General features: G+C 28.0%; 2 protein-coding genes across 2 annotated transcripts in view; one reads left to right on the top strand and one right to left on the bottom strand.

Annotated features, from left to right (window-relative positions):
• LOC107452421 (dihydroorotate dehydrogenase 2) overlaps positions 1–27,393 on the bottom strand; it is a 126,217-nt gene that overhangs the window by 73,216 nt on the left and 25,608 nt on the right. The gene's annotated exons all lie outside the window — the stretch shown is intronic.
• The window catches only part of LOC107439017 (protein bark beetle), a gene marked incomplete in the record, with an annotated part of 89,256 nt that overhangs the window by 38,292 nt on the left and 23,571 nt on the right, over positions 1–27,393 (top strand). The window contains 2 exon segments of the mRNA XM_043038855.2: positions 479–669; positions 24,223–24,561. Of these exon segments, the coding sequence (XP_042894789.1) occupies positions 479–669; positions 24,223–24,561 (530 nt within the window).

Below are 27,393 nucleotides of genomic sequence, written 5' to 3'. Positions count from 1 at the left end.
GAAACACGATTTATTTAATTCCTTATTTATGTTTCATGATATAGTTCATGGTTTGTAAAACATTTCGGTGTTAAAAAGTTTGATTGCACAATACTAAGGTTCAACTTGAATGAAAACTTGTTTCTATTTAACTCTTCACTAAGGTTTCACGGTGAATAGTTTATTAACGTGTGTAGTTTATTACGGTATTATATTTTCCTAATATGGAGATAAATTGAATCTTATTAAGTTTGATTACACGATATAATGGTTTAACTTTAACACAAACTTGGCTCAGTTTAACTCCATAATGAAATCGCAGCAAATTTTACGTTATTATGAATTAAGGAACCAATAAAATGGTTGAAAGTTAAACCAATAGAATGGGAAGCTAGCTTTAGAAATGTGTTCATAGAAGAAAAGTAAGATGTTTAAAATGAAATGTTCTTCAACTTCTCCTCAAATACAATTAAAGAAATGTGTCTTATTTCCCTCTCAGCTGGACCGAAAACAGTCTACAAGTAATGTGCCGACAACTAGGATTTACGGGTGGTCATCTGAATCGTTGGTTTCCTCGAAGTAATGACTCCAGTCAATTTATGTATGAAGATCCCCAATGCTCAGGCAATGAATCGTCCCTTTTTGACTGTCCTAATTGGAATTCAAGACAAATTGGCAGCGGTGTGTGCGGTAAGTAGGCTCAAAAAAATAAAAATATTTTTCATTTTTTTATTTTATTATTCTGTTATTTAAATTTCCTGTGAATCTGGAATTTCACTTCAGTGCCTTAATCTTTTAATGTAATAGACTACGGTGCGTAAAATTAAAAAAAAATAAGAAGAAGACATATTAACTATTTTCGTTCTAACGATTTAGTTGTCACGCATAAGATACGGTTTTAACGGTTCGAAAGGCTAAACTTAAATGTGCTAATTATAATATTACTATATGCAGATGATATTTTAAGTTACGTAATCAGACACAAAGCATACTCAAAACAAAGATACTTCTTTTTTCTCCACTGATTTGATTTCTTCACTCTCCCAATATGGCAGGTAGCGGCCATCTGGAAAATGTGGTTATAGTGTTACTTTATAAGGATTATTAGTTTGCATCTAAATAAAATCGAACAAAGTATGCTAAGCGTCAGATTTCAGTAAGAAATAATCATAAAGAAATCTCACGATTGTTTTTTAGACTAACTTAGACTATCTTTAAACTTCATTCTCTAAATTAAACTCACATTGTTTGTATGACATTTCTTCAATTGTTGTCATACTCGTGTAAAATATACTAAGATCATAACTTTTTTTTTATTTTTAAGAAAATCATTTTAATGAAATCGAACTTTTTAAATTGCATGAATTAGGCATTTCTCTGATGCTGCTCTTGGAGATAGATGTGTCTGTCCCCTTGTTCCTTTTAGCTACGCAACTGAGTTTTTTTAAATAGATTTTAAACTCCAGAAACCCCTCGTCTAATATATTGTACCACATTCGGTACAATTTTATGTCTTAAAAATATTCCGTTAAGATTTTTTTTTCTGTTTGTATGCCTTTCGATAGTTTACGTAAAAATATTATCCCCCGTTGTTCAGAGTTTTTAAATACAATGAAAAATAGTTTTAAGAAAAGTAAGAAATTCAATTAAAGTACCATTTTACACACTTTTTGGCATATTCTTGCGTATATCTTATTATATGAGCATATAATTGTTCATATATTTGTATATATGAGCTTATATTTGTTTCACCGCCAAAATGAGAAGAAATCGACTATAAAAATGTCCTAAATTATGCAAAATATGCCAAAAACTGAAATTCATGATTTTTTTATGCTATATCTAGAAAAAGCTAGACTCAATGAATTGAATTTTGTTTTTCAGAAAACATTTATGTGTTTACTTTTTTTTGTTTACATTCTTTCAAGCTACATATTTACACTTTCATTTTTTGCCATTACTTAAAACGCGGGATTCGGGAAGTTTATGTAAAAGAAGTCGTTAAATGTCTTCAATGCACCAATATGCATAAATAAATAAACATTGTAAATTACCAAATTTTGATTAACAGTTTAATATAGTTTAACTATTTCCTTTTTCCGTCAAAATAATGGGGTTAAGTTTCGCTCCTCTTTTACTCGTGCCCGTGATATTCTATTTCTCGTGTCCGAAATAAAAACAATCTCCTATGCCCTGAATCATGGAATCATGCTTATTTCTCAATCTATACACTAGATGACAGGACCAGACTATTTGTAATATGTTTCGAAATATGTATTTTAAACTAGATGTAAACACTCATCAAACATGTACAGTGCGGAAAATAAACGGAGGAGAAAAAAAACCCACCTTGAATAATTTTTGATCTAAAAATCTGATTTTCACGTTCTAATATTTAATAAGGGGTGACCTCAAGTATGTTAAATAATTAGTGCAGGTGATAATTTAAGTTACGAAATCAGGTGCAAAAACGTACTTTCTCCCAATTAACAACCTTTTTTTCGTCGGATTCGAATTTCTGATCATTAAAATTAAGGGGATAACCGCAATCTGAGAAATATGGTTCCGATAGTTTGATCATGAGAGCTGTTAAAAATTTGGACCCCTTAATGTTAATTTTACTTTTCGCGTATTTCGCCATATCTCGAGAATTTTTTATGTGAATTAATAGCTTTTGTACAGAATTATAAAATGTATTTATCTAAAGATAATTTCACGCAAAAAAAAAAAAAAAACTTTTAGCAAATACTTTTTTTTAAAAATTTTATTTAACAATTGTTGAAAAAATTTGAGTTGTAAGGTGTAAAAATTTTTACATCATTTGAATGAATGCAATTTTACATGGCAAAATGCAATTTTGCATCGAATTTTAAAAATACGTCTTTTTTATATTGCACATACGCTTAGTTTTACTCAATTTTTTTCAATAAAACGAAATAGGCACTTTTATGACCGTTTTCTTCAAAACTATGCGACCATTAAGGGGTTAATAATTATTATACTTGAATACATTGTAATATGAATAAATACTAAACGTGAAGCAATATTTATAGCAATAATAATAAAAAAGCGATAGAAAAGTTTCTCTGTGTGCATGTTGTTATGTATCTGTGGTGGATATCAAAGTTTAAGGTACTTTTTTTATACCTGAAATTAATATTAATGTCCTTTCCACAAGCACTTAATTTACAGCCTGAAATAATTATAAAATTTTATGTCATTAACATTTTTTCCTCTTTCCTTTTGAGACAAAAATTATGAACTGTTATTTATTATAGCTTATGCCATTAATATAATTTATCATTATGACCGGAAAAAAATTTACGGAAAGCTTTTATGTTTTTTTCCGCATTTTTGTTCGAAATAAACATTTTGACGGCGTGACATTGATAATGGACTGAGGTCGTTAGACTCTCTCTGCTTGTTGACCTGGGAAATGATTCACAAGGTTAATCTCTTTAGTTTTCTAAACTATTAATAGAAAAACAATATTTCCAATATAATTAAATATGTCCAGTGGCATTTATAAAATAAATATTACTATTTCACTTGCAAGCAGAAATTATTATTGAAACATTTACTAATATTCGATGTTAATGACTTTAATAAATGTTTTGACTCTAAGCTGTAAATTTTACGCAATTATTATCACTCTTAATTCATTTAGAGTTATGCAGGGTGTTCAGTAATACAAACCCTTAATGTATATTTTTAGAAACTTGGAAATAAAAAAATATATGTGTTTGAAGTGGCAAATAAAAATTTACTAAAATTTTCCCGTAAAGTTCTTGTGATTTTTTTAAACAAATAATAATCTTTGGAATTTATTTTTATTATTCTGCAAAATATAACTTATGTTTTAATTCAACTTCGTATTTTCTTAATCAAATAAACCAAAAATTAATCTTCAATTAATAACTTATTAAAAATGAACAATTAATTTCAACGTGATTTATAAATTGTAGCAGTTTTAGCAGTTCCCATTATAGGTGATTAAAATAATCTTTATTAAATTTACAAATTTGAGAATTAAATAGAAAACCTGTTACATTTTGTTACCTCTTTAAATATAATAAAAATAAATAAATATATATATATATACAAGTTCAAAATATGAAGAAAACAAAGAAAAATATCATTTTGAGGAGAAGAAGAAAAATTATCATTAAATGAAAAAATTTTAAAAATATTTAAAAATTTAAAAAAAATTTAAACATCGGGAAAACAAATTAAGGAAAATATATAATCTCGTCGTCAGCTCACACGATTATAACACTGAAAAAGAGCGCTTTCTAATATTTTTTTTTGTATTTTGCGTTGTATTTTAAACTTATGGGTTCGATGTACTTGCAGCTAATGCGCAGTAAATAAAAATTATTATTAATATTTTCTTTTTCTTAATTTTCTTCGTTACTGTCGCATTTTTTAAATTTTTTTTATCCACTTTATTGTGTAATATATTATTAAAAATGAAATTTTCCGGAAAAACCGAAAGAATTAGCAGTTATGGGATTGATTTATAACATCTATAAGCCCTTCTTCATTAGTGAATGAGGATGACTATAATATTATTCTCAAAATAGCATAGGTTTGTACGAGTAATAGTAGACTCTGACCTCTGTTTGCCTCACTCACCCTCCCCATCGTTTTTTTGGCTGATGATAAATAGATTATTTCAATGTTTTTCAATTGAATTTTGAATTATAGTTGTGGATAATTTTTTGACTTTGAAATGTTAAAGGAAATTATATTATTGTAATAAGGTTAAATGTTATTTATGAGAAATTAGTTACCAGTTAAAGGATTAATTAGGAAATTATTTGAAAAAAAAAAAACAATTGTGTAAATTCAATTTAATGGTAGAATGACATTTACAAGATCGTCCCGAGGTCAACGAAATAGTATTAATTAACGTTCAGCGAAAATATATTTTAATTACTCATATCTTTATACAATTCAGTAAACGTCCTTTTCCTAATGCCGTTGTTATAAGATTTACTTAAAAGAAAAGCAATTCTAAGATCAGGTTTAAACTTTTGGTTTATCAATAAAATAAATAAAAATGAAATCAAAATAAGAACAAGCAAAAAGCGATAAAATTCGACACGCTTGCGTGCTGTAAGTAAACCATGTTAGTACTATTGGAAGAAATTATTTCTTGAAATTTTTTGTGGCACAATAGTTCTTTCCTAGATTCACCTGACTTCATCTTAGGTTAGTAATGTTGAGTCAACAAGGTTACGCAAGAGAAATATAGAAAGATTAAATGAAGATAGAGTAGAATAACATTAAAAAAGTGATTAAATGAAGATTTTCCACATATGGACAAGCGTTCGTTTACTCCATTTTTTTGAAAGAACTTGATCTTCCTTTATTTATTTTAATTAGTTTTGTTTTTCATGGTACATTCATCTGGCAGCTCTAATGTTATGTTTTTTTAATCTTTCTATTCTTAAGGTTTTTTTTTCATTTTCAAACATTATTTTTGTTTGTCGTAACTTGTTTTTGCTATCTATCTATCTATTTTTTTTTTTTTTTGCTGGATATGTTTCATTCTATTTTATATTTTTTGCTTAATACGTTATATTTTAATTTTTTTCCAACTTTTTGGTGCTCTTTACATGGAATATATTTTGTTTTGGATATATTAATACAATATTAGAAAGCACTTTTTATTTCTGATATAATCGTGTGAGCTGACGACGTGATTATATCTTTTTCTTATTTTATTTTCTGGCATTTTTTTCTTCACTTTTTTATTATTATTTAAAAACATTTTAATCATCAATAATTTTTCTTCTTCTCTTTAGAAATCTATTATTTTCCCCTTATTTTCTTTGTATTTTTAATCTGTTTCTCTGTCCCTATATTTCGTAAATTTGGATTTTCTAGAAAAACTTACGCCATTTCGACCCTTAAGTTGTAGTATTTTGGTTCATAGGTGATATTTCAATTTCATAATGAACATAATCTGGTGTAAAAATAGTTTTAAATAATGTCGAGAAATACTTATAATAAATACAAATAGACATTTTAATGATATTAAAAGCCTATCTAAGGATACCAAACTCGACCACGCTTCGTCAACCCCTGATGCTAGGGCAACTCCCAAAGAAGGTCGAGTTTGGTATCATTAGATAGGTTTTTTAATTTTTTTTTCATAGATCTGATGTGTATCTCACGATAATTATCAATTTCAACGCCCTTTGTATATTGCTTCACCCAAGAACCGAAATTTTGCAACCTGTATCTAAAATTGAGGTACTTCTTTTGAATGAAAAATCCAAATTTGCAATAAAAGATAGGGATTTCTATTAAAAAAGTTTCCATAGCTCGGGGTCCATCCCCAGGATTTTGAGATTGGGAGTCACGTTTTCTATCCTCTAATACCTCATTTGAAAATATTTCGCACGTTTATTTTTAGATCTTTGATCCAATCTGTTCTTCGAAGGTTTATTGTTTATATTGAAATAATGAAAGTTTATAGTGCAATAACAAACAAATAAATTGAAGAACAAAAGTTTAAAAATAAAAAATAAAGTATTTTTCATTATTTGTATGAAAAATACTTAATAAAGTAAGTTAGTTGTATTGTTTTCTACATTGCTCTTTTTCTTACTTTTTAATGTTTATTAATTTAGTCAGTTTTTAATACACCGAAGAGCCATTATATTGTGACCACCCTCCATCTATAACAATGGGCTCACCCAGGTTTTCATGGTTTCTCGCCCAGGAACAATGTTTTCATGGGGCACATTGGGACCCATAATCCTCATAGAACAATCCCTGACGTCTGTAAGCTACTTCAACATAGTTGCAGACCAGGTTCACCCATTCATGGCAACAGTTTTTCCTGCGGGGGATGGTGTTTATTAACAGGATAATGCACCATGTCATAAGGGTCGAATCGTCATGGATTGGTTCGAGGAAGGCTCCAGTGCCTTTCAAGTCATGTCTTGGCCCCCAAATTCACCTGACCTTAATCCAATAGAGCATTTGTGGTCCTACTTGGAAAACCAAATTCGTGCTGCCNCTATATCTATCTATCTATATCTATCTATCTATATCTATCTATCTATATCTATCTATCTATATCTATCTATCTATATCTATCTATCTATATCTATCTATCTATATCTATCTATCTATATCTATCTATCTATATCTATCTATCTATATCTATCTATCTATATCTATCTATCTATATCTATCTATCTATATCTATCTATCTATATCTATCTATCTATATCTATCTATCTATATCTATCTATCTATATCTATCTATCTATATCTATCTATCTATATCTATCTATCTATATCTATCTATCTATATCTATCTATCTATATCTATCTATCTATATCTATCTATCTATATCCATTGTTTTATTCTATTTTATATTTTTTGCTTAACATGTTATATTTAATTTTTTAAATTTTTTTGGTGCTATTTACATTGCATTGATATATTTTGCTTTGGTTATATTAAATACACTATTAGGAAGCACTCTTTATTTCGGATATAATCGTGTGAGCTGACGACGTGATTATATCTTCTTCTTATTTTATTTTCTGCCTTTTTTTTCCTCAATTTTTTAATATTTTTGAAAAATATTTCAATCAACAATAATTTTTCTTCTTCTCTTTAAAAATGTATTATTTCCCCCTTATTTTGTTGTATTTTCTGTATTTTTAATTTGTTTTCTTTCTCCCTAGATCTTGTAGATTTGGATTTTCTATCATTAGATAGGTTTTAAATTTTTTTTTTCATGGATCTGATGTGTATCTCACGATATAATACATTTTAACGCCCTTAGTTCATTGCGTCACCAATGAATCGAAATTTTACAACCTGCATCTAAAATTGAGGTACTTTTTTTGAATATATAATCCAAATTTGCAATAAAAGATAGGGATTTCTATTAAAATGGTGACTTTTCCATAGCTCCATCCCCAGGATTTTGAGATTGGGAGTCACGTTTTCTATCCTCTAATACCCTTTTTGAAAATATTTCGCACGTTTATTTTTAGATTTTTTATCCAATGTGTTCTTCGAAGGTTTATTGTTTTTATTGAAATAATGAAAGTTTATACTGCAATAACAGACTGATAAATTAAAGAACAAAAGTTTAAAAATAAAAATGAAAGTATTTTTTCATTATTTATATGAAAAATACTAAATAAAGTAAGTTAGTTGCATTGTTTTCTACATTGCTTTTTTTCATACTTTTTAATGTTTTTTAATTTAGTCGGTTTTTAATATATCCTAATACTAGTATAATTTGGTTCGTTACTGAATCAGCTATTCTAAATAATCATCGCAGTTTTCAAGATGATTTTGTTGGTCACAGTCATTATTTTTGAAGCATTTGAACCCTTTAATATCCATCTATTATTATTCTAAGTCCACTAATCTCAATTTGATAATCTGAATTGCGTCAGATGGTATCGAATTCTTTCATTTGATTTTGCAGTTCGGCATCATTGATTTATATTTAAATGAATGGAATGCGTTAATTACAAACTATTGGTTAAATCCAATAATTCAAATCATTCCGAGGATTAGGATATTTTTTTTTTAGAATCTTGAATATGTTTAGTCTAATCTGTGATTTAAGTTGTCTCGAATAATTGTTGGAAAAACTCACGAGAAGGATTTATTTAAATCAAATCGCTGATTCAATACGCTCAGTTTAATGGGAATCTTCAATTAAGATAAATGATTCACTAGACAACTACGTGAATTAACCCGTCTGATTAATTTCACCGATTAAAAGCTTATAAGTGAACTAGGTAACTTCAAATTATCATGATTGGTTTTGAAAAAAACAGTTCAATTCTAACATACTATCTCGATGGAATCGTAAAAAACTATTTAGTAGAGATCGGTATTTTGTGAATCATGAAAAAAGTAAAAAATAATACTAATATTTGTCAGGACAGTTACAAACCGGTTGAGTTCACACGATTAATCGATTTTTATTTTGGTTTGATATACGTGATTGCACGTATTCGTTTCTTCTTTATATAAAAGGGTAACAATCTGCAATCCGGAAACTATTTTTTTTACAAACTAAAAACATTGTATTCGATAAAAATCATTTATGCTTAACATGAGTTTTGATCAGGGAATCAGATGTTATGGTACAGCGCGTATTGTCATGTTAATACCGTGACTGTAATAAAAGAAATATTGTTTACGCCAAAACATGAAAGATCACGTTTAACCATCACGAGTATACAAAAATAACAAGCAAATCTGCTAGATCATTAAAGGTACCACAATGGTTAATCATCTTATCAAGATGTTTAAAAACTGTTATTATCTAGGTTGGTGTTCTCTTTATAATCGTTTTCGATCAGTAAACCACAAAAAAGAATTCTATGAAGTTTTAACAAGTTGAAAAGCGTTAATCTTAAAACATTGTTGAAAAGAACTAAAATTTATAAGTAACTTACAGTTGATCGAAACTTGTTATAACATCATATCACATCTAACAATTTAAATCGCTTTAGAACTATATTAATGATTTAGTATTCTTAAGAAAGTTGAAATGAGAAATTTTTTTTAAATAATATGATATTTGCCATTTGTTTTGAAAATGGTCAATTAACTTCTGACAAGTATTTAAACAGTTTTTCTTAATTATTCAGTCTATACTGATAATTTTCATTTTTCGTAGTCTAACGTGGAATGTTTTTAAAAAATCTTTTTAAATGTACTTGTGTACTGTATTTGATTATTAAAATTATTTTCAAATTTTTGAATAGTTCATGGAATAATGCATTAAAAATAATCTCACAAAAGAGAGTTTTCCAACGCTGCATATAACAAAAGTTTTTAAACTAATAGTCCGAAAACAATTTTAAAAATGACTCTTTTATAAAATCTCTAAGCATTACACCAGTTATTTTACATTTATTGAATAAGCACATATCAATATTATTACTTTTTTCTATTCAATTTTGTTTTAACTATTAGCAGTTGCTGTTACAAAGTTTTGTTTGTAATTTCTAAAGTATATAAAATTAATCTCTCAAACTGAATTTTTGGACGACATAATTTTTAAAAGAAAAGTAAAAAAAAAAATATGGTTTCATTTCGAATTAAAAACAAATTAAATGTGATAATCTGAAAACGGTTTGAATATAAAAATATTTTGTTCATAATGCTGTTAATTTCTTTACTTTTATCCATAAACGATAATTGCTTGGTGCTTTTATTACTGTATATATTAAGATTACTCTTTTATGAAAATTCTAAGGATTACACCAATTATTTTACATTTATTAATTAAGCAGATATCAATATTATTTCATAAAGCTTAATATGTACCAAAATATACCAAATTGGAGGGAAAACATTGTGCACCATTCTCAAAATCCTTCAGAGCGATTGTAGGCATTCGAAGTTTAGAAGTTTTTTTTTTTTTTTTCCAATTTATCTATCGATTAAAATATAAATATTACCATTTGTGGAGGTAGGTATTTTTACAGTAATGTATATTAACATTGAATCTCTTTTATGAAGCATATGAAAACTTTTTTTTTTTTCAAAAATGACAACTTATGCTTATAATTTATAAACTTTTATTTGTATGTGGTTGTAAATTAATTTGGAGAATTTCACCATCTTATTTTAATTTTATCTGTGTTTAAAGACTTGTTAAAATTTTTTAAGCTAAAAAAAATTAGATATATAGCATATGTTTGACGACCAAACTTTTATAACAATCCGACTGGTTGTATAATTTACCACAACCAGGAAACTTTTGGTGTGAAATTCCTGACTGGCAATAATTAGCGTAAAATAAATATAAGTTAACGAAACAATGAAAGTTTACCTTTTCATTCCGTCCATTATTTGTTTAATTATTTACGTATCCGGCTTTTCAGTTCGTAAGTTGTAATTACTCCTTTTTAATTTTTTTTACGGAAGCTCTCTCTTGCATTGAAATTACAAATAAAGCAGGCTCAGTTTTACTTGTTTTTCTAGCTTCTCGAACGGGAATCGTTCCAATTGAGCGATCGAATTGTGTAGTCACATATTTGGTTCTTTCTAGCATGCAAATCCTTTCAAATTTTCGCAAACATCAGAATCATTTTTTTTAAAAACTCCAAGTGTTCCCTTTGCTTTGAACATCATTAAAACTATTAACTAATAGCGTTACAGTTGTGCTTAAAAGTATTTGTTTCTTTAATAGTGGAATTAGTGGAATAAATAGAAGAATAGAGGAATAGTGGTGTAAATCGAAGAGAAAAGAAAAAAAAACTTACTTTGCGTTGATTGAATAAATACAAAAAATTACTGATAGTTAAAATTTTTTAAAAACTTCTCTAGCTATACTGAAAGAATTCAGCTGATATAAGTGTTTAAAACTAATAAAATTGTGTTGTTTTTTTGACGCCTAATGATCCGATTTTCACTCGATCTTAATGATTCGATGGCCTAACCAAATAAATGTTAGTTTGTTCAGACGATATTTTAAAGACGATATATTCAAACAATATATTCAGACGATATGAAATTAAATATAAAAATGTACTTTCTCTGAAGAAGCAAGTCGTTTTTGACGGATTTGGATTCTTGAGTCTCAAAATAGTTACAATATGGAAGACAAGGTCCAGATACTTTAGATTAAAGGACGGTCTAAAGTTTGGGCCCCTAAACGTTAATGGCCGTTTGGGCCCCTAAACTTTTTGTGTTTTTCGAGATCTCAAAAAAGTCATATATTTAAATTTTTAATTCTCAAAAACTATTTCTGCGATTTCCTTCAGACTTTGGATTTTGTCGTTTAAAGTTATGTAGATAAAATTAGTTTAAAAATGTGCAAGTATTACTATTCAATTTTTTTATGCTGATTAAAATAAATAATTAAAAATGCTGAACAATTGAGAATTATTTTTATATAGAATTATCTTAGGTAAACAATTTATTTGATTTGCTTGATTCCCATAATGTTATGAAAGATTCAATGAAATTCGGAAATACTTAAAATAGTTCTGAATGTAACTCAATGTTTCGTATTTCTTTTGAAACGTTATTATCCTTTCTAAATTTACATTTCAGAGCTATGATAGATTATTGCCATTTCAAGCGTTTTGTGTAACAGTCAGTATTGAAAACTTTATAAAACGATGCTTTTGTTTTCCGTTTTAACTCCTCGTTTTCCATTGTTAGGAAAGGAGTTCGGTAATTTTTCCAATTTTTCACTTACTATGAAATCATTTTGCCAAACAGTTGTGTAAAATATTAAGAAACATTTCTTTTCAGCTTGTTATAGTTATTCAATTTCAAATAATTATTTGGAGTTGGGCTGCTTACTCCCCCACCCAGTTGTGAAACTCAACTATGTAATTGAGACGTACTCAAAACTCACATTGTTTGCAATCACTTATGATGAAGAAAGGCTTTTTTGTTGATTGCCCAAATGTGAACTTGAGTGTTGAAGAAAATTCTTCAACAATTCATTTGAAGTGCGTGATATTATAAAGCTCATTTGACAAGGTCTGAAAGACTTGAAATAACCTTTTATCCTTCTTTTTAAGTTGCTGCAATAAACACGCTACTTTTTCGTACGGAATGATTTAAATTTAGAGACACAATTTTGCTTGTTTAGGTTCCATTAAAAGAATTGTTTCAAAAATTTTTTGAAGTTGTTATGGATTTGTTAAACGGAAAAAACCTTATTTGTTCTACGAACGCAGGAGCAATGAACTATTATATGTAATAATCTTAATAAAAATAAATTGCCACTGCTAAATTCTATTTTGAATCTAAATATAAAGAAATTAAATTATTGTAGTTTCTTTATATGCTGGAATTAAACTGAATCATAACAAACTGATAATTTTCAGATTTGTATTAGTAATTTCGCAAGTTGTTTTTATTTTTGTTTCAAATTCATAATAAATCCTTAATAGAAAAACAAATTCAAAGACAATGAACTTCTTTTGAAAATGTAGCGATCTAAATTAAAATAAGCGAAAAAAGATCATGCATTAGATTCTGTTTTAATTTCTTCAAAAAGAAAAACTATTGTCTGTTTTCCTTGTAGGTAAGAATTACTCTTTAATGGCCACTTCTCTTTTGATATATACGATTCAATCACGCAAGAAAATTAAGAAAGATTGAAATATTTTCTTTCGACTGTATTTGCTCTTAATTTAAAAAGGAAAAAAAAAATTTAAAAAGTTTACTTCTGGTTGTTTTAATACGTATTTATTTCTTTATATAAATATATGATTGAAGCACGCTAGAAAAGAATAAATTGAAAAGTTTGTTTCTGGTTGTTGTTCTATTACATACTATGCGGATCTCGTAAGTCCTGGTGTCAGATTCTACTTCAATTTCTCATATTAACGTGAAGAGAATAATATATCATGAATACCGATCCTCATTTCATTAACTCCACTATTTAATAGTTTTTGAATATGCCGACCGGCCTGCGTAGGGGGCAAGGAACTGTCCTTGCATCAGAAAGGTTCTGGATTCGAATCCCGGGTATGGCATGGATGTTCTTTCCTTCTCTGTACTATCAGGTCTCTCTGTGGGAGCGACGTTGGCCCACCTAATATGGTGCCCCTGAAAGAGAGGCCAACAAAATCGCCCTGTAAATGCCTGAATTGACGGATGTTAACACAGGTGGGCATTGGAAAAGAAAATATTTTTGAATGTTTATCGTTATTTTCTACAAAGAAAGCAAAAATATGTCTATTTTATATGTATCATATATTGAAATGGTTTTAAATTTTTAACTTTTAATTTCAAAATTCAATAGCACTTTTCATTATTTCTATAGGAGAGTGTAATGCTTTTCTATAAAATTTGAACGCAGTTTGATTAAAATGCTTATTTTTGAAAAATAGCAAAGCTATTATTAAACAAATCCGGCCAGTCTTGACATACGCTTCTGAAGCTTGGACAATGACAAAACTGGAGGAAAATTGTATCGCAATATTTGAGAGAAAGATTTTGCGGGGTATACTAGGTGGTGTAAATGTAAACAATAGCTGGAGAAGGATATTTAACTTTGAACTGTACAAGATTTATAAACAACCTGATATTATTAAATACATAAAAGTAAATAGAATGAATTGGATCGCACACGTGATTCGAATGAGTGACGACAACACAATAAAAAAGATACTGCTTTTTAGATCCACTGGAGAAGAAAAAAAAAAGCGGGGAAGGCCGCGGTTGAGATGGGCTGACTCAGTGGAGTCTGATTTTCTCGCAAATAATGAAAAGCATTGGAGATCAAAGATAAATCGGAAGTCATCATGGAAAAATCTTCAGAGGAAGGCATCGGCTCACATTGGGCTGTCTGGCCAAGTACTATGATGATGATTATTATTAAATAAAAAAAAATTCTTAGATACTTAATTAAAGAGTTTGCTTTGTTCTCACTTTCGATTTTTGTACCAAATGCAAGCGATACACATAAATATTTTAATGAAGTGAATTTTTCTAAATCGTTTTGACTTAAATAGAAAACATTCAAAAAGCCCAGGTGCTGACTTTTGCACAATTCTGAATTGTCTCGATTGAAGGTAGAGAAAGAAAAAGAGGTGTAGAGGTCAATATTCTTGGGCTGTACCTCTAGCGTGTGAGTCAGTGGAAAGGAAACAGTGAGGAGAAAAAGATGTAGGGCACGCGGGGGAAAGTGAGGTAGTTATCGGCGTTACAGGTGAATTCCTCTTCATCATATTTGAACTTCATTTTCGCTTGAACTTCGGACAGATGTCAGTTTAAAAATAACTTAATAAAAAATAGTTTGACGAATGTTAAATTTAATTAAACGATGATATTTTTTCACGAAAAAACCCTCCCGCTTGTCATTCTACCGAAAGCATTTGTTGGGTTAGCACATTAACCCTATGGTTAACGCCATTGTTAACACATTTACTCAGCAATACCCATTTTAAAATAGTATTTTGTCTACAACAGTAAATGACATGAATCGTGAAATAGCGTGACTCATTTGTGAAATAATAAAATAAATTACGACTTAAAAAAAATTCGTTTAACATTTTTTTTTAAAAATCTGTTCAAATTAGGCACGCAAAATTAAAGAATTTTATTCAATTAAAAGATTTGTAAAATTTAGACATGCAAAGCGTAAGGCCAATTACTAATTGAAATTTGAAGAAAAGTTGTCTTACAATTGTTATTGCTGGAATGTTTGCTAAATTCAAAGCAATTAATTTCAAATATTTAAGCAAATTAATGGGGAGTTGTGCGTGGCATTGTGAAAATGACGCCCATCCTTGTAATAAATCACGGGGAGAACCAATTTTTCATGCTTTTAATTTGTCAAAACTTAGGAATTCTCAAAATGCTTCAGATAATAACAAATGGAACCTTTTTAATTTCTGATTCTCGGATTCAGATCTTTCCTTAAATCTAGTCATGAAAAACAAACGCTTAAGAAAGGGAAAAAAAACGAGTTATAAGCTTGTATGAAATTGAAGGCTAGTTTAATCGAGAGCTATTTATAGACGGCTAGTTTTAGATGAATTCAAAAAATTGAATCGAAATAAAATTCAGAATAAAAGAATTTCATTTTTATGTGGAACACATGATAATTATTCCATGCTCATGACGATGAAAACGAATATTATTATCGAAGCAATCGAACTCGTCAATAATTCACGATCTTTCGGTTTTACGTATAGCTGAAACATCGCCTGATCTACCAAATATCTAATTGTTTTTCTCAGATCGGCATTCAATAAAGTAAACATAATGTGCATCACACATTAAATCTGGTTACTCTTAATATTATACATTAGTCATTAATCTTGATTGAAAAAGCGTTAACATGTCCAAAAATTTGTTTAAGTACTTTCAATAAAAAGTTATAATAAGTATACCAAAATTATAACACTCAAACACTTATAAAAATAGATATGAATTTAATGTCTTAAAATTGAGCTAGTTTTAAAATTACAAAATGTTTGTATTAATATTCATATATATGAACTATTTGTTCAGATACTTATTGCTCCTTAATCAGTACGTTTTAAAACGTTTGTAATATTTGTAGCGATATATTCATGTAATCATAAGAAAATGCAAATTACTTTTACGGTTATTTGTTTAAAATGCATCTAAAGGCGTTTTAGATAAGTTCTAATGCTTATTGCTCATTAATCTTTATATGTTCTAAAAAGTTTCTAATATTTGTATCTATATGTTCATGTAATCATAAGAAAATGCAAATTATTTCTATGGTTATTTGTTTAAAATACATCTAAAGGCGTTTTCCTGAGTTCCTACTATTTGCATTTTTATTTAGGCATCCAAAGATTAGTAGAGACAAGTTATTTATGCGACTATTTATTTGGCATACGACGTCTGTAAAAAATGCTCCAAGTTCCTAATATTTTTTTTATATTCATGCAAACACTCAAACAAATTACTTTTTCTGCTGTTAATTTTGCATCCGTCTGTAAGCATAGGGTTTAATATTTTTTGTAATCGCTATAAAAAATTGGTAACGAAAAATACTTGTTCGGATATATGTTACAGAAATATCTCTATAATTTTTTATAAGTTTTAAAAATTTATATTTATGCAAACATGAGTAAAAAATATTTGTTCGAATATTTATTTTGCACGTATTTTCATACGCTTTAGTAGGTTATTAGTGTTTTAATTTATGATTATGTAAATATTGATGAAGATAAATTATTCTTTCAGCAATTAGTTTTGCATCACCCTGTTAACGTTTGATTAAATTAATATTTTAATTTACGATTATGTAAAAATTGATAAAGATAAATTATTCGTTCAACAATTAGTTTCCCATCACCCTGTTGCCATTTGATTAAATTCCTAACATCAACAGCATTTACATTGAGGCAAAAATTCGTACAGAGAAATTATTTGTTCGGATACTTATTTTATATACGTCTGCATGCGATTTAATAAGTTTCTAATATATTTATTTGCAATTATGTAAACATTAGTACTGACAAATTATTCTTTCGACAATTAGTTATTGTCATTAGTTTGTAAGCGTTGAAGTTCTTAATATCTACTGTATTTACATTCATGCAAACATTCGAACAGAGAAAGTACTTGTTCAGTTATTTATTTCACATATATCTGTATATGTTTTAATAAGTTCCTAATATTTTTATTAGATTTTTTCTATAAATAGTACAAACAAATCATTTAATAAATGTTTCAGAAAGTGTCTAATATCTGCTGTATTTATAGCTATGCTAGCATTCTACGGAGAAATTACTTGTTTGCATACATATTTTACATACGTCTGTATAAGTTTTAATAAGTTCCGAATATTTCATTTATTTCCATGAAATGCCATTTGATAAAGATTCATTCTATGTATAAATGATTATTTTATTATAATTTAAATAAATATTTTGGGTTCAGTATCATATGGGAACGCGGATCCCTTGATCTCGTCAAATATTGCCATGAATCCATGAACTTAAAACTTTAATCTTTCTTCCATTAGCCAAGGGAAAAGGTTTGGCATGAAATACATTATCACGTTATTTATTGTTTGATCAAACTGTGCTCACATAATAGCCAATTATCTCTTTTAAATATTGAGAAAAAACGGCAGGTGGTCGATACCTGCAGAATAAAATAATGTTAATAGTTGTCCTCACTGCCAAGAGCTAAGTTCATCAGGGATTGGACTGGATGTTTTAGAGTAAAAAAAATATTTACTGGCGTGGTTTCAAACTCAATCTCGGTTTATCTGTACCCTACATTTTATTAAAATCAAATATTTCTATTTTAGTTAGAGCCTCTAATGCATTGAATTGGAGTCAATTTAATGCTATTGGAATGATGAAAATCCCAATCGAGTAATGATATTATAATTTATTTTCGAACAAATAAAATTGTTCGAAAAGAAGTTGAATTATAATACAAGTAGTGAAACGGGGAATGTAAGACAATAAAAAAGGAGGTAAAATAATGGAAAGTAATTTAAATTAAACTGCAAAAAATTATGCAGAATTAAGAACATAGGCTGATCAATAAAACAAGATATGATAAAATGAAGTATTTGAATTAAAGAGCTATGAAAAGTAATTTTAAAGCCCACAAGTGAAAATTGTTTCTTATTTTTTTAAATGACTCTACCTAATAGTAATGATTTATACAGATTCTAAATACGTTTTCGAGAATTTCCTTGAATAATCCTCAATGTTCCTTTTTTTGTAAATGAATAATAATATATATTCATACATAAAAAATTTTATTTCCATTTTCTTCATTTATATTAGTTTTTGTTTATTGAAATGAACTTTCAAATTAATTATTATGGGTAAGTTTCCTGAGACTTTATATATATATATATATATATATATATATATATATNACTTGATTAATGAGCTACTCGGTTCGGTAAGTAAGATGTAGACACATAAAATTTTCATGATTCAATTCTTTTTTTTTTGTAATTTAAACATTAGATATTAATTAGATACAGTAAGCATAATATTAAATAATAATTAAACACATAAACACACACACATATATATCTATAAATATATATATATATATATCTATATATATATATATATATATATCTATAAATTACTATTTTAAGGGTAAAGATAGCTCGACTGAAACTAAAATTTTTTATTACTTTCATTTGTTTTAATAATTTCAATAATTCATTAGGATTACAGTTATAAGTTAGTTAATTATTTTACATGAATTCGCTCGATTACGAAGTTTAGAATATTTTTTATCGCCAGTTTTAGTCTAAATAAACGATTAGATAATAACTTAAAAGGATTTTTCTGATTATTCTTTTTCTGTTTCAATTTTTATTGTTCAAAGAAAAAAGTGAAAAAAAGAAACTAATGACATATTTTGATAACATGAAGTATATATTTTTTACTTAGTTACTTTGAGCAATGCATTACTATCAAAATTTGCTGTTAGAAGCTAAATTTAATTTATTAATTATTTTCTCAATAACCTACAATTGAGTGTTTTTGCCTCCAAATGTCTATAACTGCAAAGTTTTTGTCTGCAGTTCAAATACAGCGAGAGAAACGGAAAAGATAGTACTCTACTAAAAGATTTTCGTAAATTAATTCAATAAAATCTTTACATAGTTCTTGCATAACTATATATAACCCGACGCATAAAAATTTTATAGAATGATCTAGATTAAAAGTAGTTATTGAGTTTGGTTCACTATTGATGAAGCGTTGCTAAAAAAACAAGAAAATAAACAGATATCCAACGAAAATGTTTTTTTAAAGAAAAAAAAAACGTATCTCTATCTATATCTAACAACGTCTAAATATAATTGGTTTTGCTCTATTTTCTCAAAAGCAACGTTTTTGGTTAAATCACAACAAATATATAAAAAGTAATCCTCCTTATCAGGATGGTTCAATCGATATTGACCGCCTAAACTTAACTCATTTTGAATCTAAACTCGATTTAGTTTCGTCTAGTTACTACTTCCAAAAAAGAAAACAATAAAATAAGGGCCAAGTTTCAATTGACCTAGCTAACCTAAATTTAGTGAATCTTCAGCTGCATAGCAACTGCAAATTGAAGTAATATTTATTCAGGAGTCATAACGTTTTTTATTTGTTTCTTGCTCTTAACTCGCGCTATAATACATTTTAATCTAGTTCTTTAACAAAAGTTTGCTAAATGATGCTAAAGAAAGTTTTCTAATTTTAACGTCTGATTATTCTAAGTTTAATTATTTCATTGTTATAGTTTATTTTTTATTCATAGGTTGAAAATTAAGTCAGTGATATAATTTCCCGCCAAATCATCTTGAATATAAAAGCGTGCATATAATATATGTATTTCTGACTAAACTCATTATTTCCCTCAACAAAAGACAAAAAAGTCTTTTGACACCTTAAAAGATTTCATAACAATATATAATTTAATTTTGTATGTCAACACCATTTTGGGGTGAAATATCGATTTTAATCACATGAGAAAATCCAGACAGTGGTAATGGAAACAAAATAGGAGTTGTTTTACAATTTTGATATTTCGTTGCTTTCCACCAAGTTGTTCTTTTGTGTTAGCAGTGCTTTGTTTAAAAACATTTGGATATTGATGAGACATTAATGTATCATGTATCAATAAGAATATTTCTCAAATTGTCTTAATTTAACCGGCAATTTGAAATTTCTACAGTTTTGGTAATTGTGTGCATTTAGACACAAAGGTGTTTGGACAACTACACCATAATTTTTTAAAGATGTAATATAATGTTTCAACTGACATTGAGTTTGCTGTATTAATTTTTTAAATACATACTCTAACTGTTTTCAAAATTAAGGTAAACGAAATTTTCCCAACTATGTTTTAAGTTTTACAGCTTCCATTTTTTAATAATTTTTTCTGATAACTTGGTAATGCTAACTTGGTAATGTTAATTCTAAGAATTATAAGAATTATATCACCTATAATTTAGCAATTACACATGTAAAATAAAAACAACATTTAATAACAGGATAGGGTCTTGAATAGATCTATTTCCCACATCTTGTATGTAGTGTGCTCAAAAACTAAACGAGATTATTGATCGTTTTAGAGCGTTTAATGAACTGAATTCTGATTCGATGGAAGCATTTGCGTGCCGCTAAGAACATACTACGTCCTGTATTCGAAACAGTACATTCGTGTGAATGCTGAACCAACCCCTATTTTTATGGAAATGGAAGACTAATATTTACATACAATAATTTAAATATCGTATGGCGTTCTTCTTCTAAATTTGTTACTAACGATTTAATACAAGTTGGATTTTTTGTGAAAAGAACGTTTTGCAAATGTTTTATCGTAATAAAGAATTGTATTTTTGAAAAATACGATAAATCACGGGTTGCTGATATGCTGATAAGTAAAATAATATTTAAACAATTAGTGGGTGAGAGAAGTTGCGTCTTTATTTTTGATAAACTGTTAAAATAGTTTTCTATAGATAATTCTTGTTCAGTATTAAGAACAATTTTTAGTTTTCTTTTTAATTTCAGTGTTAATTTCCGTTAAAAATTTACGATATTTTATAATACGAAGAGAAAAATACTGTGTCTTACTTTTCGAAACACATTTGGTTCAATTTTAAAGTAACAAAATATTCCACGTCTGTTTCCCTTTGGACAAATTCGAAATAACTACGCAAAATTAGAGTCACAAGGAAATGCATTTGTAAAGAATAAATACCACTGCTGGGATTATTTAAACTCATTTTGAAATATTGTTGTAAAAAGAAAGCTTGCAGAAGGAAATAATAATCCGTCATTGTGTCGTTAAGTAATCATAGATGGTTTTCCTCAACTATTTTTTTTTCCACGAATGCATTTAGGAAAAATCAGAATATCTTTAAATTCTTCATAAATTATCTGCCTAGTTTTAAAATGTGACGGTTTAGTAAACATGTGTAAAAGAAAACAAATTTCCTTACCTTAACTTATATTTATTAAATAATTTTTCATTATTATTATAAAAATCGTCTGCAGAAGTTGTAGTTAACGTGAAAAGTTTTAAAACGTGAAAGTAAAACTGAAGCTCTTCCAAAACGCAAACAATAATGATTTAAGCGTGACGATAATTACCTTTTGAGAAAATGGAAATCGTCTCTTAAAATTGTTTGTTTTGTGCGTTAGGAATTTTTTTACTCACAGTTTATTTCCTTAAAAAAAAAAAAAAAAAAAAAAAAAAAAAAAAAAAAACGATGCGAAACTCATTGATTGTCGGAAGTGCCATGGATGTTCTCGCACTTCTTGCCATTTTGAATTGGGCTCTTTTATCGCCTTTGTGCTTAATTGTTCATGCTTGCATTCTTCTTTAGAGTGAGCAGCTTATGTTTCACTTTCGCTGTTGTTGGGCTCAACGCGGACGAGAGGCCGACCGGTGTCCATGACCTCTTTGATGTTGTGTTCATTGTTCGCCTGATGAAGAACCGGCATCTAATTTTTTTTTTTCTAACTTAGCGCTAAACTATTCGTTTGTTCATATGTCATTCTTATTTCGCCAAGACAACTTGTTTACATTTTTTTTTTACATGATCTGAACTTTGTAATGACCGGATCTTAAATGGAAAATTTTTCAATAATCCCCTTTATTTTTTTCATTAACTTTTTTCTATATATTTTGATTTTTTGTAGTGAAACTTTTTATTTTAGAAAAGAAAACTGTTATAAGGATACTAGATATAAAATTTGATATATGTATAATTGAAAAAAAAAAGTTACATGTGAAGCACTGATTCTTTCGTCCCTTATAATGTTTATTGGTGGTGTACTTAAAACTTAAAGCATATTAACTTGAAAAGCGGTATATATTGCTAAACGTTGTACAGCTATAAACTTTACTGGTAAAGAGTGCACCCATTACTTTGAGAACGCCACTGACGTTTATACTTAATCCAAAATTATATACTTGAGATTTTGGACAGTCTCTGACCAAAGAGTTATAACGTAATATCACGCTGATGAGCAAAACATAAATAACATTATTCCAAAATAAAAATGTGGAAGATTTTCACTTTGATGAATATTAATAGTTTCAGTTGTTTTAACGAAAATCGGAATTTTTCAAGAACATATTTTTAATATTAAATATGAGTAGCATTTATACAAATGATTTAAAACAACTTTAGTAAATTGTTAATTCTTATATTAATTATTTTCTTTTTTAAATCGTAATGCGCGTCTAGTCTAGCTGCAGAGAGACTAACATTTTCAACAAAATTAGTAAATATAATAGTAAATTTATTAAAATTAATATTAAAAGTTATATAATAGTAAAACTTATTTCATGTTTTAGAATTAATATTATTTAATTAAATTATAAGTGGTCAAACCATTTAGTGTACTCCAATATAAAATATTGATTTCTTACAAAAGTTTAAAAATTCTCTTTTTTTTTAGAGAATTTTTGAACTTTTGGTGAGATATAATACAAAACTTAAAGCCACTTTTTTTACTTATTTAACATTTCTTAATTAACTAAAATTAGAAGGAACAAGTTTTTTTCTGTAGAAAATCAACCAGCATAAAACATCAGGTAAAGTAAAAAACAGAAAATTTTTCTACAGAAAAAAATTCAATAATCTTAAAATTTATGACGCATTTTAAAAAAAAGTAAGAAGTTTAATCTTTCTCGTATCAATATGAATTAAGATGAATTGAGCTTTTTTATCGCTTCGTTTTTCTCCAAATTTTCTTAAAAAGAAATTTCGGAAATGTTATTATGTTATTAATAATCAAAATTAGAGAACTGAAAAAATTTTTTATCTTCTTGTTACGTCATACCGAATGTCCATGATAGCTACAATAAAAAATGTAGAAAAAATAAAATAGCATCGATATTTTACTTAAAAAAACAAAACTTTTACAAAAAATTAAGTTAAGGAATATTCATAAAATTATGATGATTACAAACAACTCTACTAGAGAAAAAATTAAACAAATAAGGGTAAAAAAAGATCAATTAACACAAATCATGTATCCATTAAAAATGAAATTAAAGAAATTTTTATTTTCTTAAAAATAACATACTACAGTTATATATATTTTCGTAAGTCATATTATTTTACTGTTTTAAGTTTTAATTTCATTTTTACTTTTCAAAGTTTTAGACTGAATTTTGCGCATCGATATAAACTGGTTTTTAAGAAAGTGAATATGACTCTATCACTTTCATGTGATAGAGTCATATTCACTTTCTTAAGGAAATGAAGGAGTGGGGAATCATGAATATTTCATACGAAAAACCGAACAATTTAGCAAAATACCTATCAAAAGAGCAAATGAATCGGAATTTTAGTTCGAAATGAAGTATCGCTTTCTTTAGCCCACTTTTTGTTACGTATTTAAATTCCTAAATTGATAATAAACCGTAAACTTAGTCAAGTTTTTAAAATACGATACTTCATATCCTAATTAGTCTCAGAACGAAGCAAAAGAGAAAATAATTGACCCATCTTTTGTTTGGTACAGGAACTTAGAAAACGCCAAAAAATGTATTGAAAATTGCAATTTCGGCCTAGTTTACATTTTTTTAAAAACCTTTCCAAGTGCTTTAAATCAATGTAATTTAACATTCAGTCATCTAACCTGTAAGCGAATAGAAATAATTCTTTCTAACGCAACATTTTTGAATCGTATTTATAGTTTAATAAAAAATGTACTTTCTCTTTAGTTTTCCCCATAGTATAATTAATTTCTGTCTAATATTTATCGACTTTTTCTTCTCCATTGTAGATTTTCATGCGGATATTGGAATATCATGTGAAGGATACCTTGGTAGTCAAAAATCTTCGAATTGGAGAGGTGTCAAGTTTAGTTATGGCAAGACGAAAATAAAAGAACCCATCGAGAACAAAGTTAAAAAAATAATTTCTTTATCTAGTCTTGAACATGTTAACATCTTTCATGCTGGTAGAGATGCCTATGGTTATGCTGTGCCTGCCATAGATGTTATTGGTCAACCACCCATAATGGAAACCGTGCATGTCAGAAATTCTGCTTTAAATGCAATTAATGTTATAGAACCACGTAACACATTTTCTCTGGAAAATTGTCTGCTTGCGGAAAATAGAGGTAAGTTCCACTGTTTATTTTATTTATTTTTGTGTCTCAAATAAAGTTTTTCGTTACATTGTAGAGAATGAAGTTACGAGGTCCTTCCTCACATAACCTAACTCAGCTGTCTAAAGGGTGGAGAGATGAGAAGGGAAAAATCTAAATATGCTTTTAATGCTTTTCATTTAATTTTCTCAAATAAATTGAAGATGGATATCTACTCTATTTGGCACTATCGGCCGATGCATGCGAAATATAAGGCGATCACCCAATCAGAATTTGAGATCTAAAACGTGTAATATTTTAGAATCTCTATTTATTTTTTCTCGCAAAATTATGCCAATACAATTTCGCAAGCAACAATTTTTCAAAGATACTTAAATAGTCAACAGTTATCTTTTTATATTTGTAATAAGTATCTTTTATTATTAGTATAAGTATCTTATTATTTTTTTATATTTGTAAAGGTTATTTTTTATATTTGTAATAAGTATCTTTATTTTCACCTAATTAATGTTAAGAGACATTTTTAGCGTCATCCAAATCACGTTTCCTCAATTTAAGTTGCAATAAGATTAGAGTTTAATAAATCTAAAATCTGAGAAACGTGTAGTTTTAAATACTTACTCAAAACCACAAATTGCATTTTTTTATATTATTTTTAAGTTTTGAAGAAATATTCAGAGAATTCTAAAAATTCAAGCGCTACTTGTCCTAATCTAATAAAGCTATCCCTTTATTTCCAATCTTTTTTGACAGATAATGTGCTTTCTAATAATAATATACATGATTAAAAGTTTGTCAAGTACAAAAATTATCGAGAAATTCAAATTAAAAATTGAACCTAGAACCCAAGATGGCGAGAGTAGAGGCCTCTTAAGGGTTTTAATTATACTTTCAGAAAAATCGGTTATGAATTGACCCATAATATCGTGCAAAGGTTTTACTTGTACACTCACAGACTCATATAAAAACGATTGAACGTTGAACCACAATGACGAGTAGATGGTTTAATTGTACACTCACAGAAAAACTATTCAACGTTGAATCAATTGACGAGTAGATGGTTTAATTGTACACTCACAGAAAAACGACTCAATGTTAAATCAATTGACGAGTAGATGCTTTAATTTTACACTCACAGAAAAACTATTCAACGTTGAATCAATTGACGAGTAGATGCTTTAATTGTACACTCACAGAAAAACTATTCAACGTTGAATCAATTGACGAGTAGATGATTTAATTGTACACTCACAGAAAAACTATTCAACGTTAAATCAATCGACGAGTAGATGATTTAATTGTACACTCACAGAAAAACGACTCAACGTTAAATCAATTGACGAGTAGATGATTTAATTGTACACTCATAGAAAAACTATTCAACGTTGAATCAATTGAAGAGTAGATGCTTTAATTGTACACTCACAGAAAAACTATTCAACGTTGAATCAATTGACGAGTAGATGATTTAATTGTACACTCACAGAAAAACGACTCAACGTTAAATCAATTGACGAGTAGATGCTTTAATTGTATACTCACAGAAAAACGGTTGAGCGTTGAATTATAATGACGTGTAGATCTTTTAACTATGCATTATTATAAAAATCAGTTGTATAATTAGCTATAATTATGTGCAACTTTTCGACAGCCTTAGCAAAGTCTTAAATTGAATCGAGTTTCGATTTAAGTGATTATTCATGCAATCGAGTTTATTAAAATAATATGGCTCTCCTTTCCACCACATTCAATTTGTATCAGAAATGGAGGAACGAGATTGAACATATTATGTTTCGACATTTTTAATGTCGCATATTTTAATCGCGCGTGTAAAGTTCTGAGGATGAAAAATACGAGAAGATGGTTTGACCTTCGCTCTTCTTAAAATACTAATTAAAATTATAATTTAAATTATAATTTAAATTCTTGTAAGCGTGCGTGAGCTGAGAGAAATATGAAATAAATTTCCATTTGGTTTAATTTTTGTTAGGAAAAAAAACTTGAAATTATCTTAAAATTTTTCGATGTTCTCGAAACGTTATTAAATATATAAATAAGAAAGACTGCAGCTTTTTCCGTTTTTTAATTTTATTTTCTCATCACAATTTTCACTACTAAATAATTATAACCTTATCTCGAAATAAACACCATTGAAGGAACAGGTTTATAATCACGTTGTGAGTTGTAATCACTAACCTTATTATGTATGCAGCTATTTAACGGAGGGTTTTCCTAATTTATTTCTTGCACTTCATTCTACACTTTCTAAAAAGTAATTACTTAACCACAAATACCTTGAATTGTAATTATATCGTATCGTGGAAGTTACAGAGTTCCGTTACGAGTTTTTCTTCAGTTTTATTTTACAGCATTTCTTACTTTCGTTTTTTAAGAGTTGAATCCGGTAATCGAAATTTTGACCACTTTCCGACTAGTCAAAACACCCAAATCGCTACTGGAGCTTTGTTTCTGATGACAAACCAAGTTTCAAACAAACAATCAGAACCACTACAAACAGAATTTATAGCTATATTATTGTCACAAGAAATTTATGATTAATCAAAACTCTGATCATTTACCAAATAATTCCTCACGTCCGACTCTAATACAAGATCCAATTATTTTTCGACCGCTACGTATTGAAGTAACAACCATATCACCAAAAGGCGTTTATTGTTTATCAAATTTTCGGCCTCTTTCCGACTAGTTACAGTGCTCGAATTTGAACTGGTGCTCTGTGCTAAAATGCAAGCTTCAATCGATTCTTGACTGCTACGAGCAGAATTTTAGATCACAGTACAACTAGCTAGAGTGCTTAAATTTAAACTGGATCTCTTTGCTGGA

This window comes from Parasteatoda tepidariorum, chromosome 1, assembly GCF_043381705.1.
Source record: "Parasteatoda tepidariorum isolate YZ-2023 chromosome 1, CAS_Ptep_4.0, whole genome shotgun sequence".
In the NCBI taxonomy this organism is placed as follows: domain Eukaryota; kingdom Metazoa; phylum Arthropoda; class Arachnida; order Araneae; family Theridiidae; genus Parasteatoda; species Parasteatoda tepidariorum.
Note: the sequence above shows the minus strand (reverse complement) of the source record. Positions and strands in the feature narration are given on the sequence as shown.